Source organism: Ipomoea triloba, chromosome 7 (genome assembly GCF_003576645.1).
Source record: "Ipomoea triloba cultivar NCNSP0323 chromosome 7, ASM357664v1".
Classification (NCBI taxonomy): domain Eukaryota; kingdom Viridiplantae; phylum Streptophyta; class Magnoliopsida; order Solanales; family Convolvulaceae; genus Ipomoea; species Ipomoea triloba.
The window spans coordinates 24477574-24490131 of NC_044922.1; the positions used below are offsets into that span (position 1 = coordinate 24477574).

Consider the following 12558-nt stretch of genomic DNA (forward strand, 5'->3'; position numbering starts at 1 on the left):
GGGGGGGGGGGGGGGGGGGGGGGGGGGGGGGGGGGGGGGGGGGGGGGGGGGGGGGGGGGGGGGGGGGGGGGGGGGGGGGGGGGGGGGGGGGGGGGGGGGGGGGGGGGGGGGGGGGGGGGGGGGGGGGGGGGGGGGGGGGGGGGGGGGAATATGCACAATTGGAGCAAATTCATTTCATGAATGGGGGTGGGTTTGAATTTTTCTACTATTGGCATGGAAAATTGTTCTGAGGTTATTATGGTTTGTTGGAGCATATGGAATGCAAGAGATGGAAAACCTGGAATAAAATAAGTTCTACAAATTTTGAGATTTTAAGAGAGGCTAGACAATTCCTTTAGTGTTGGAAAGAAGTCAAATGTAAAGACTTTGGGAACACGGGGGAAGGCTTTCAGCTTGTGAACAAGTGGAAGAAACCTCTATGGGGCTGGCTCAAATTAAATGTTGACGCTGCCATAAACAAAACAGAAAAGGATGATGGGTGTTGGTTGCATCCCGAGTAACTTGAATGGTAGGTTTGTCATGGCAAAAGAAATTTTATAGACAAGTGCACTGAAATTAAAAAAAAAAAAATAGCTGAATCAGAGAGAGAGGCTTTAAGTTGGGTAAAAAATCTAGGGCTAGACAACATCTAAGTTGATACAAAGGAACTATAAGTAATTCATGGAATCATCTCTTATGTTCTAAATTCTAATTTCGACCTTATTATTCAAGATGTTAAAGAAATAGCAAATCAATTTATCAATGTTTACTTTTTTACATGTAAAATAGTATGCGAATATGGTGATCCATTTACTTGCTAAGAGTGTCACTTCTAAGTCAGGCTTTAAGGAATGGAATAACATTCATCCTCTTTCCTTGTATGAAGCTTTAAACTTCGATTCTCCATTTTAATGAAAGTTTTCCTTTGTGTGAAAAATGTACTATTTTCCTCAACTTGGTTTTTCAATGAGATTTTTAACGATGCATGAGTATGATATAGTAATGTCAAATGAGAGTTGTAAATATTAAATATAGACAATATATTCTCTCTATACATAATTAGGAATCTATATATTCACTCCATATACATAGGCTACATATTAGGTAGATTTCCTTTATTCATTCATTTTACCGTTAACTTCTCTTGTATATATATCTCTCTTTACTTGTTTATAATCAACACACATGAATAATATATCACAATTCTTTTCTCCTTCTTGCGTACTCTTCTTCATCTCCCTCTTTGCACACAGTGCATTACATGGTATCATAAGTTTTTTTCTTTTCTTTCTGATAAATACTCATCATGTCTCAACCTTCATCCAATACATCATCTCCCATAACTGAAACCTTTAACTCCTTCCATTGTTGTACCACCATCAAATGTCACCCATGTTGACATCGAGAACCCTTATTTCCTTCATTCCTTAGATGGCACAGGCACTACTCTTGTTGTCAACCTTTTCACAGGCATTGACAATTATTATCCTTGGTCCCTTGCAATGACAACGACCCTAAAAGGAAGAAACAAGTTTAGTTTTGTTGATGGCACTCTTCCTACACCACCTGCAACTGATCCTCAACATGCCTGTTGGCACCGAGTAAACAATATGGTAATGTCTTGGTTGCTAAATTCCATCCATCCCTCTCTAGCCTACACTGTTTTATATGCTCCTAAGTCCTAATGCTGCTACTGTCTAGGCCGATCTTAAAAAGAGTTTTTCTATTGCAAATGGTCCCCATATTTATGATCTTGAAAGGCGTATTACAACATCAGACAACAAGATTATTCTATTGCAGATTATCATAAATCTTATGTGTATTATGGGATGAGTTGACTCTGCTTGACGCACCACCAGTATGCACATGCTCGGCGCGGACAACTTATGCTTCTCAAATGGAGCGGCGCCGTCTCTTATAATTTCTGATGGGTTAACGTGACACATATATCCAGACACGGGCACCAACCATTAAAGCATCTTATAGTTTATTACTCCAGGATGAGGCCCAACGGACAATTTATCAAACTGACTCTCTAGCAAATTCTGTAGCTTTGCAAACGACTGCACATGGTAAGTCTTATTTGTCCAGTAATGTTCCTTGGTCCTTTGCTATTCTACCAACCACAACTGATACATCAATAATGGGTAAATATCCACCACCTCTACAAACCACTGGCCAAACTAATGAGATGACACCAAGCTTCGCTAATGTTGCCCACCAACCATCAATTCGATCCACCCATACTCGTTCAAGACCAAAATGTACACATTGTGGACTACTAGGCCACACCCAACAAGTATGTTATAAGCTTCACATGTATCCACCGATGCACAAGTATTACAAAAAATGCAACACCAATTACATCCCAACATCAATTCCTACACCTCCACCACCAATTATAGGTTCCATATCTTCAGACTCAATCCAACAATTGTTTCATCTACTTCGTGATGTAAAAGAACCAAAGGCGAATCTTGCTGGTATGTCTCTCACACTTGCTTCTATTTTTAATGCATCGACTGAATGGGTTATTGATGCTAGCGCCATTGATCATGTATGTTCTAATTATTCTCTCTTTAATTCACCGCCTATCACTGCTTAACATATGTCAACCATATCAGTTCTAAACGGTGATATTGTAGCCATTCATGACCTTGGCAATACTACAATATCCAATAATTTAACTTTGTTTAATGTTTTATATGTTCATACCTTTAAATTCAATTTATTATCTGTGCACAAATTGGCCAAAGATTCCAATTGCACTGTTATTTTTTCCTAATTATTGTGTGTTTCAAGACCTTTTAACGAAGACGGGGATTGGTCGGAGTGTTGTAAATAAATAGATGTGGATATTACTAGATGAATTATATTATCCTAATATATCTTCATCCTTTATAGACTTATAATTATATTGTAACTTTGTACATCTCGTATATATTAGATTAAATGATGAATAATAAAAAATTGATGATTCTTTCTCTCTATCTCTCGCATTTTCTCTGCTTTATTATATACTTATATATCTATTGCATTCTCAGTATGAGAACTATACTACATTCACGAAAGGAAACTCCTTAATTATATTTATAAAAGAAAATCAACAAAAAGGAAAAATTTAATTTATGACCCTCCATAATATGCCAATTATCAATGTTATTCATGAATTATTATTGGTGTAAATGTTACCCCTCAATTTTCAAAACTATATATATTTTGCCCTCCCGTAATGTAAATGTTGCCCCTCAATTTTTAAAATAGTACATATAGTACCCATTTCATACGGTACGGGAGGGACAATATATGTAACGTTTTGAAAATTAAGGGGCAACATTTACACCACTAATAATTCAGGAGTGACATTGATAATTGACATATTATGGAGGGACATAAATTACAATTTTCCCTAACAGAAATTTTCAATTCAAATTCTTGACTAGGTCAATTAATTAAAAGAAGGAAGAGTTAAGCACAAAAATAGGGAAATTGATTGAGAAGGAGCTATTACAACAACTTAAGAATGAGAATCAACTTCAAACAAACTTAGACTTAAACATAAAATATATTATAATCTCCCTTTCCCTCCATGAACATTGCAAATACAAATTATATATATATATATACACACACACTACACACCATGGTCAAGATACAAATTTTTACATTAAATCTGTGTCTCTGTTCTCTCTCTCTCTTCTTCTTCTTTCATATATCTCTCATATAATTATTGTGAAATGAACTTTCACAGACGAGGGATTTCTTAGTTATAAAAATTAAGAATGTTATTCATTTTATTGAGTTATAAAATAAAAACTATCCATTTGTTTTTTGTATACTACCTTGTCAACTTTAATTTGAAATAGTGACCTCTATTAATCTCAATTTTAAAGAATTCATTTGCATCAGTCCTAAATAGCAATGATTGAAATTTATAGATAAAGAAAAGTTTACCGTTTTATATTTTTTCAAATTCAAGAAACATTTTCAATTTATGATCTCAATTATATAATTATGTTTTTTAAAAGAGTTTGAAAATTGACTTCAACTTTATCCTTCAATATTAAAATATAGAGACCCGTATGAGCAACTCAGTTGATCACAATGCTGAAATTTGGAAATAAAGATCATTGATTGAGTTTCACTAGCGAGAGTATGAGAGCAATCTTTTACCATGAATTACATCATCTCATATGCTCTGCTCCGTCTTTGGGGTTTGGGAAGAAAGAAATATTAAAATATAGATTTATTAATACACATTTTATGAGATGGGGAAATAGTCTTTAGCTAAGTTGAATCTTCAACTACCAAAAATTAAAGGAAAACCGAAAACCGGGGGCATAAGGGCGGGAGACAAAATGTAAAATGAAAATGAAAATGAAAATGAAAATACCGACACGAAGACCATGCCTTGCTTCACCAAAACTCAAAACGGACCTGTAACAAAAATTTATATCCCCAAACTACCCTCGCACTCATCTCCTCTGTCCTCCTGATCTTCTCTCCCATGGAGAACCTGAGGCGCAGCGAGCACTGTTCAAGCTCCACTTCGAAGAAGAGCTTGAAGAGGAAGCTAGATGAGGATTTTGAAGACGATCGCTTGAGGATAGTTTCTCTCTCACCTGAGGATGCTCATCAAGATATCGTCCGTGAGGTCCGCACTCAGGTAGAGATTCTTGGAGCGTCTTTCTCTTCAGCCGAGCCGGATCGAGCTTCCTCCAAGCGCGCCATCCATATTCTTTCCGAGTTGGCCAAGAATGGTAACTCGATTCACTTAATTTACTGTTCTTTGCGCCGGATCTTACTAACCGGTACACATGCATAGGGATTTTTCTTCGTGTTTCTGCTTTTGGTCGCTGATATTTTAGGTTTCCGCAGAGGAAATTGTGAACGTGATTGTGGATTGTGGCGCAGTTCCGGCTCTTGTGCAGCATCTACAGCCGCCGCCTCCTACAAGGGATGGAGACGCTGGCCCAATCCCGTATGAGCACGAGATCGAGAAAGGGAGTGCTTTTACGCTTGGGATGCTTGCCATAAAAGTGCTTACTATCCCTTAGATTCTTAATTAGTTCTATTTTGCCCGAATTTATTGATACCTTTCTCTTGTACATTTGGAGAAACTTAAAATTGTGAACTTGCAATAATCATTCTCGGAGCTTATTGAGTGCACAATGACCTTTAAGTTAAGTGAACTGCTAATAATATGTTTAAGCTTGCCGTTGATATTGTTCTTGGCATTCGGAAACTGATCACTGATGATCTCTAATCTAAGCAGATAATTCTTTTTTATTTGTGGAGAGGGTAGGGGGTGCCTTCTTCTGGTTAAGTTCATGCACAAATGCACAATCATTCATTAAACTCCCCTGCTAATTCTATGGTGATATAAAAGAAATGTCTCTGGTGCTATTGCAGTGAATTTCAATGAGGTGCAGTTGTTAACTTCCACTAGAGGGTTTGTCCAACCAAATAACTTTCAGTTGCAATAACTTATTGCATTTTTTTCCCTCTTGTTTGTAGCTGTGCTGCCACTTGGTGTAGCACAAGAAACCATCCTTGATTATTGTATATGGGTAATCAATATTGTCTATTGGTATACAAAATTTATTGCATAAAGAATCAACTTGACAAACTTCTCTCTAGCTGTATGATAGTTCATAGTTTAGGGCTTTCGAGTCTGCGCGTGACTTGTGTTAGGGAATTGTGATTATTACTATGTTTACATTTGATGCAATCTTAATGTTCTTTATTACATAATTTAAGTTGATCTCTTACTTTTGCTGTGTCTAACAGCCAGAACACCAACAACTAATTGTTGATGCTGGAGCTCTGCCTCATCTTGTTAGTATTCTGAAGAGGCACAAGGATAGTCCAAACTCCCGTGCTCTCAATGGTGTCATCAGGAGAGCAGCTGATGCTATCACCAATCTTGCTCATGAGAATAGTTGCATTAAAACTCGTGTTAGGTCTGTCACCTTGCTTGATCTGGATTATAGAACACCTACTGCGCGAGTTCTTTTTTGTGACACTTCAATTCTATATCCAGGGTTGAAGGTGGCATCCCTCCACTTGTTGAATTGCTTGTGTTTCTTGATGCAAAGGTCCAAAGAGCAGCTGCAGGGGCCTTACGGACTTTGGCCTTTAAAAATGATGAGAACAAAAATCAGGTTTTTGGACTTTTTCCAAATTACTGAAAGCCATTTGAGCTTTCCGTTGTTTTCGGTTTTATATAGGATACTTATATTGCTTGCAGATAGTGGAGTGCAATGCTCTGTCCACTCTTATTCTAATGCTTCGGTCTGAAGATACTGCAATACACTATGAAGCGGTCAGTCATTTTCTTTATTTTTAATTGCTTACCCCATATTTGTTGTCTATTTGGGTATAACGTTGTCTGTGCTTCACCTGGTATCTCTTTTGGACTAATCACATTGGTGGCATGTCAGGTTGGTGTAATTGGCAATCTTGTTCACTCATCCCCCAACATTAAGAAGGAAGTTCTTGCTGCTGGAGCTTTGCAACCTGTCATTGGGTTACTTAGGTATCATTAGGTTTACCATTTCTAGGTGTTTGTTTGTGATTTTAGCAATGGAATTGTTAACCATTTTAGACTAGATTTGATAGGCTGCAGGGGTTCTACTGCTTTTACTTTTCCTCTTATATACTGCTTATTTTCTTTCCTACACAGTTCCTCCTGTTCAGAGAGCCAAAGGGAAGCTGCATTACTTCTTGGGCAATTCGCAGCAACAGATTCAGATTGTAAGGTTGATTAAAATAATTTTCTCATTCACTTTAGAAAGTGGAAGAGTCTTTATTCAAAGGATTATTTCTAGTTCATTTGATTTGATGATGATAATTAATGTTTTTACTCAAAATTTTGTAGGTGCACATTGTCCAAAGAGGTGCTGTACCGCCACTAATTGATATGCTTCACTCCCCTGATTCTCAATTGCGGGAAATGTCAGCTTTTGCACTAGGGAGGTTGGCACAGGTAACTCATGATTTATATTGCAGTTTATAGCTACAATAGTTATGTTGGAGGCTTGTCTGAACTCTGAAGTGTGGAAGCTAGATGACTCTCATAAATAAGCAAGGTCGATACATATGCTAAAGGGATGCAGGGATGTATTTTTGGATTGAATACACTTTAACTTTTGATATTCAATGTACTGCAATTTTCTTTTCACTTTGTATTTCAACGCTATTTGTACCTTTTTCTTGATTTGAGAATTTTCCATTGCATTTTGTCCTAAATTGTGAATTACTGGCCCCTTCATATTTTAGGATTCACACAATCAAGCTGGTATTGCCCATAGTGGTGGTATTATGCCGTTATTGAGGCTTCTTGATTCAAAAAATGGAAATCTGCAACATAATGCTGCGTTTGCACTTTATGGGCTCGCAGATAATGAGGTAATTCCACTTCTCAAATTTGACGATTCCATGATTTCCTATGGCATAGTTTCATAGTAACCCCTATTCCTATTGACTTGTGACTTTCTTTTGTAGGATAATGTTGCAGATCTAATAAAGGTTGGGGGTGTTCAAAAACTTCAAGATGGAGAGTTTATTGTCCAAGTATGAGCTCATAATTTTTTGACTAATATTCTTTTGAATTAGTGTCACATATATTGTTATATGATTTATAATTTTATATCACATTACATGGATTCTTATATTTGCATCTCTAGAATATACTTGTAATCTGCTGCCACTTGCCTACATTGACTTTAATAATTGCAGCCAACCAGAGATTGTGTGGCAAAGACGTTGAAAAGATTAGAGGAGAAAATTCATGGGCGAGTAAGTTATACTTTTAAGAGTTTCAAATAATTTATAGCAGCAAGCAAAGCTTTTTCTTTTGGTTTTAAAATCAACTATTCAATTTTTAGGAGTGGTCATTGATTGTTATCATGGAATTTATTACTAAACTTATGTGTATCCAATCACTCAACTTTTCCTCCACTGCAGGTCTTAGGCCATCTGTTGTATTTGATGCGTGTTGAAGAGAATGTTGTCCAAAGACGAGTTGCATTAGCTCTAGCTCATCTCTCATCACCAGAGGACCATAAAACTATTTTTCTTGATAACAATGGTAAGAATTTTTTTTCCATGAATAACTACTTCTAAGTATTCTTTTACAGGGCTTTGGTTCAGATTAACTGTCCTGCATAAACCTCAAAGTGCTTTCTTTCTCTTTGCACAATGATTTTAGGGCTGGAGTTGCTTTTGGAGCTTCTGGAATCATCAATTGTAAAGCACCAAAGGGATGCTTCAGCAGCTCTATACAAGTTAGCAAATGAAGCCAGTTCACTTTCTCATATTGATGCAGCTCCTCCTTCTCCAGTGTCTCAGGTTTTTTTTTGGGTCAATTTATTTTATTGTGCTATGATCTTACATATAACATAATAGAATTCCATTGTAATGAGTGGGAGCTTCACTGTGATTTCCTATATGGATATAACTTTGGGATTTATGAAATTAACTTTTTCCACTTCCTGTTTCTATATGTTTGAAATTGACAATTTCAGATTATTTTGTTCAGGTCCGTCTGGGTGAGCAATATGTAAATAATCCTACACTCTCAGATGTGATATTTTTAGTTGAAGGTATATAGCTTATATTGCTTATTGATAATCTTCATATTCTTTCAATGTCGATACCTCTGATGCTGATAGAGATTAACATTATTGTGATATATTCATCAGGCAAGCGGTTTTATGCCCACAGAATTTGCTTGCTTGCTTCTTCTGATGCATTTCGGGCAATGTTTGATGGTGGTTATAGGGTGAGATTTTGAACAAAAAGTTTTGCTTGCTTTTGTGCTCTGATATAATGAGTTCTCTTGCTACATTGCAGGAGAGAGACGCAAAAGACATTGAGATCCCTAATATCAGATGGGATATTTTTGAGTTGATGATGAGGTGAAAATCTTTTTGTATGAAAGAGGGAGTAGAAATCATTCCTATGCTTTCTGAAAAGTAAAAATGCTGCCGCTGCTGATTCATTTTCTTACTTGCAGATACATATACACAGGGACTGTTGATGTTAATTTGGAAATTGCCCAGGAGCTTTTAAGAGCAGCTGATCAGTATCTGCTAGAGGGCCTAAAACGTCTATGTGAATATACAATTGCACAGGTTAGTTTAGTTGGGGGTGTTTGTTCTTCATCTTATTATTATTTTTGAAGAATGAAAATGATGGATTTCTTTGTGACGCCTTTAACAATCTGTTTTGATCTATTAAAGGATATCTCGGTGGAAAATGTCGCTCTGATGTTTGAGTTGTCAGAGGCATTTAGTGCCACATCATTAAGAAATGCTTGCATTCTTTTTGTGTTGGAGAACTTTGACAAACTTAATGTCATGCCTTGGTACGTCGGCTATGCACATTCCACATCATGTACTGTAAGACCACATCAAAATAACTTCAGCCAACTCACTGAGATACCATATTTTGTTTGTAGGTATTCACCACTGATTCAACGAATATTGCCCGAGACTCGTACCTACTTTGTGAGAGCACTCACCAGACCATTTCATACTGACTTTCGGCGGTAGATGGCTTGTTTTCAGTTTTGATCTTTTGATTAACTGTAATGTAGAAGAGAAAAGAAGATGTACAGGAGTGGATAGTTTGATTGCGGTGTACTCAGAATGGAAGCACCAGTTAGCTGTATTTAGCTGGATCTGTAATACCAATTGATTGTTACTACCACAATTTGAGAATTTAAACTTCATTCTTAGAGACATTCATGTACTACTAATTTATGATTCTACTTATCAAGAAACAGTGGAATGGGAGGCACTGCCTGGCTATGATTGTAAAAGGAACCCTACTGGGGATTGCAAATTGTTTTAGTGGCTTGTTAACCTTGTTTAACATCTAATCTTGAACTCATTAGAGTTTGAGGGCAAAACAAAATTGAGTTATGAGTTGAATGCATATATAATTAGAATTAAGCGAAAATTGTTTTTTTTGTCCTTTAGTGCCTTGGTGGTATGGAATTAGTCAAATTTGTATTTGGTCACGGGTAGACAAATATAATGTATTCTATTTAATTTGGACGATTTGGGTCTCTCATTAATACTTTGCAGAATGTTTGCTTTGGGGAATAGCAATTCTTCTCTTAATTTTATCAAGTAATGATTTTTACAATTTGGTTGAAAAGGATTGAAATTCTATTCCCCAAAGCATATGATCGTGTCGAATGACGGTTTATGCAGACAGTTATGGATAAAAAGGGCTTCGTGAAAAAGTGGGTGGATATCATCTATGCAACGGTCAGTACGATTAAATATCATATCTTCCATGAGCAATGTCAGTTGGGCCTATAGTTTCGGGAAGAGATCTCCGACAGGGTAACCCGCTTTCGCCATATTTGTTCCTACTCGTAGCGGAGGGTTTGAGTGCCCTTATTGAGAATAAAATGCGATGTGGCTTATTGCATGGATTGAGCATCATCTTTTATTCGCAGATGACTACTTTCTGTTTCTTCGTGCAAACAGGGTGTAAGTGTGCAGATGAGGAGTGTGTTGGATATCTATTCGGTTGCATCTGGCCAACGAATAAATTTCGATAAGTCTTTGGTATGCTTTAGTACCAATGTTCAGCAGCATCAATGAGTCGAAGTTATAAACATCCTTGGGGTTCGAGAGGGCGATACGACTGTGAAATACTTGGGTTTACCATCACTTGTGGGCGGGAATAAGAAAGCAATATTGGGGGTTTTGAAAGATAAGATCGTAACCCGGGTGCGTAGTTGGAATTCTAAGTTTCTTTCCCGTGCGGGACGTGAAGTATTGTTAAAGAATGTTTTGCAGGCTATGCCTTGTTACACCATGATGGTATTCCTTTTGCCAATTGGGATGTGCAGAGATATTGAGTCAATTCTGAATAAATATTGGTGGACTGGATCAGTAGGGGACGGCAAGGGGCTACGATGGAGGTTGTGGACCGGTTTGTGTATCCCTAAGGAGAAGGGAATGCTCGGTTTTAGAAGGCTCCGAGAAATGAACTTGGTTCTCCTAGGCAAACAAACATGTAGGTTGATCGATAGGCCTACTCTCTTGTGGCTCGTGTGTACAAGAGTCGCTACTATCCTCATTGTTCATTTTTTTATGCCACTGCTGGAAGCAACCCTTCGTTTATATTGAGGGGTATGATTGAAGTTCAAAATGTTATCAGTATGGGGTGCAGAAAATGTATTGGAGATGGCAGGACCACTTATATTGGCACTAATCCTTGGCTATCTACACCTACGGATCCTTATGTAAGTACTCCTTTACATGAGTCACTTGATTGCTAGCTCAACTCTCAATTTTTTGGCTAGCTAGAGGGATGTGCATGAACATGATCAAAACACTACTCCCATAAGTGCTATTACGGAAACCTGGAAGAAACCACTTGGTGGCAGATTGAAAATGAAAACCGACGCTGCCTTCAATGAAGCTAATAACTCAATGGGATTAGGGTGGGTGTTGTGTGATGATCAAGGCCGATTCCTAGCCAGCAAAAGTATGTGTATCACGGGGTGCTATGGTGTCAAGGAGGCTGAAGCAATATGCATTAGGGAAGCACTCAGCTGGCTAAAGGGTACATAAATGGGAGGATGAGAACTGTTATATTATATTCAGAGTTCGTCAACTATAACTGTACAGATTACACAGGTATATAAACTAGAGGAATCACACATATACTAGGACAAAGACTTATACTATGACTCAACTATGTAGAGTCCTAATACTCCCCCTCAAGCGGAGCGTATGGAAACAACCTGTAGCTTGTCTCTCAGAAAGGAAAACCGGGGTCCAGCAAGTGGTTTAGTAAAGATGTCAGCCAGCTGGTCCTTCGTAGAGATAAAGTTCACCTGAATGTCACCTTTAGCAACTCTGTCCCTAACAAAATGATAATCTATCTCAACATGCTTCGTGCGAGCATGAAAAACTGGATTGGCACACATGTAGGTAGCACTAAGATTGTCACACCACAACTTGGGAACCGGAATGTTGGGAGCACCTATTTCTCGTAGTAATGAAACAATCCAGATCACCTCAGCACACACATCAGCCAGAGCCTTGTATTCAGCTTCAGTGGAAGACCTGGCAACTGTTCTCTGCTTCTTGCACACCCAGGACACCAGATTGGTGCCAAGAAATACAGCATAGCCACTGGTGGACTTCCTGTCATCAGGACAGCCAGCCCAGTCAGAGTCAGAAAACGCATGCAGCTCAGTGGAAACAGACTGCCGCAGCCGCAGCCCCATCGTCAAAGTGCCCTTGACATATCGTAACACTCGTTTCAGTTGCTCCCAGTTCGTGGTAGTTGGAGCATGCATGTGCTGGCAAAGTAGATTAACAGCAAACGACAAGTCGGGTCTCGTGACAGTCAGATACTGCAAGGCACCAGCCAAACTCCTGTACCTGGTGGGGTCGTCATACAGGTCAGAGCTGACAGGTGAGGAACCCGAAAGAGACAGAGGAGTGGCAAGTGGCTTGTAGTCAGTCATACCAGCACGCTTGAGAATGTCATTCATGTACCTACGCTGTGAAAGCAGGAGACCACCATCATACCTGATGGTCT

The 12558-nt window shown here is 38.3% G+C and overlaps 2 protein-coding genes across 2 annotated transcripts; both read left to right on the forward strand.

Moving 5' to 3' along the window:
* Positions 1-4378: 4378 nt before the first annotated feature.
* Positions 4379-9836, forward strand: LOC116025639 (ARM REPEAT PROTEIN INTERACTING WITH ABF2-like). The gene is made up of 19 exons (XM_031266946.1): positions 4379-4739; positions 4858-5018; positions 5770-5942; positions 6023-6143; positions 6230-6304; positions 6423-6517; positions 6665-6740; positions 6860-6967; positions 7261-7389; positions 7486-7554; positions 7720-7779; positions 7948-8071; positions 8192-8331; positions 8522-8585; positions 8685-8764; positions 8836-8900; positions 8999-9116; positions 9225-9349; positions 9443-9836. Exons 1-19 carry the CDS (start codon positions 4487-4489, stop codon positions 9534-9536), a joined length of 2130 nt encoding a protein of 709 aa, XP_031122806.1. The 5' UTR covers positions 4379-4486; the 3' UTR covers positions 9537-9836.
* A 372-nt stretch (positions 9837-10208) lies between these two features.
* LOC116024378 lies at positions 10209-11579 on the forward strand. The gene is made up of 3 exons (XM_031265272.1): positions 10209-10259; positions 10485-10565; positions 11313-11579. Exons 1-3 carry the CDS (start codon positions 10209-10211, stop codon positions 11577-11579), a joined length of 399 nt encoding a protein of 132 aa, XP_031121132.1.
* Positions 11580-12558: the final 979 nt, after the last annotated feature.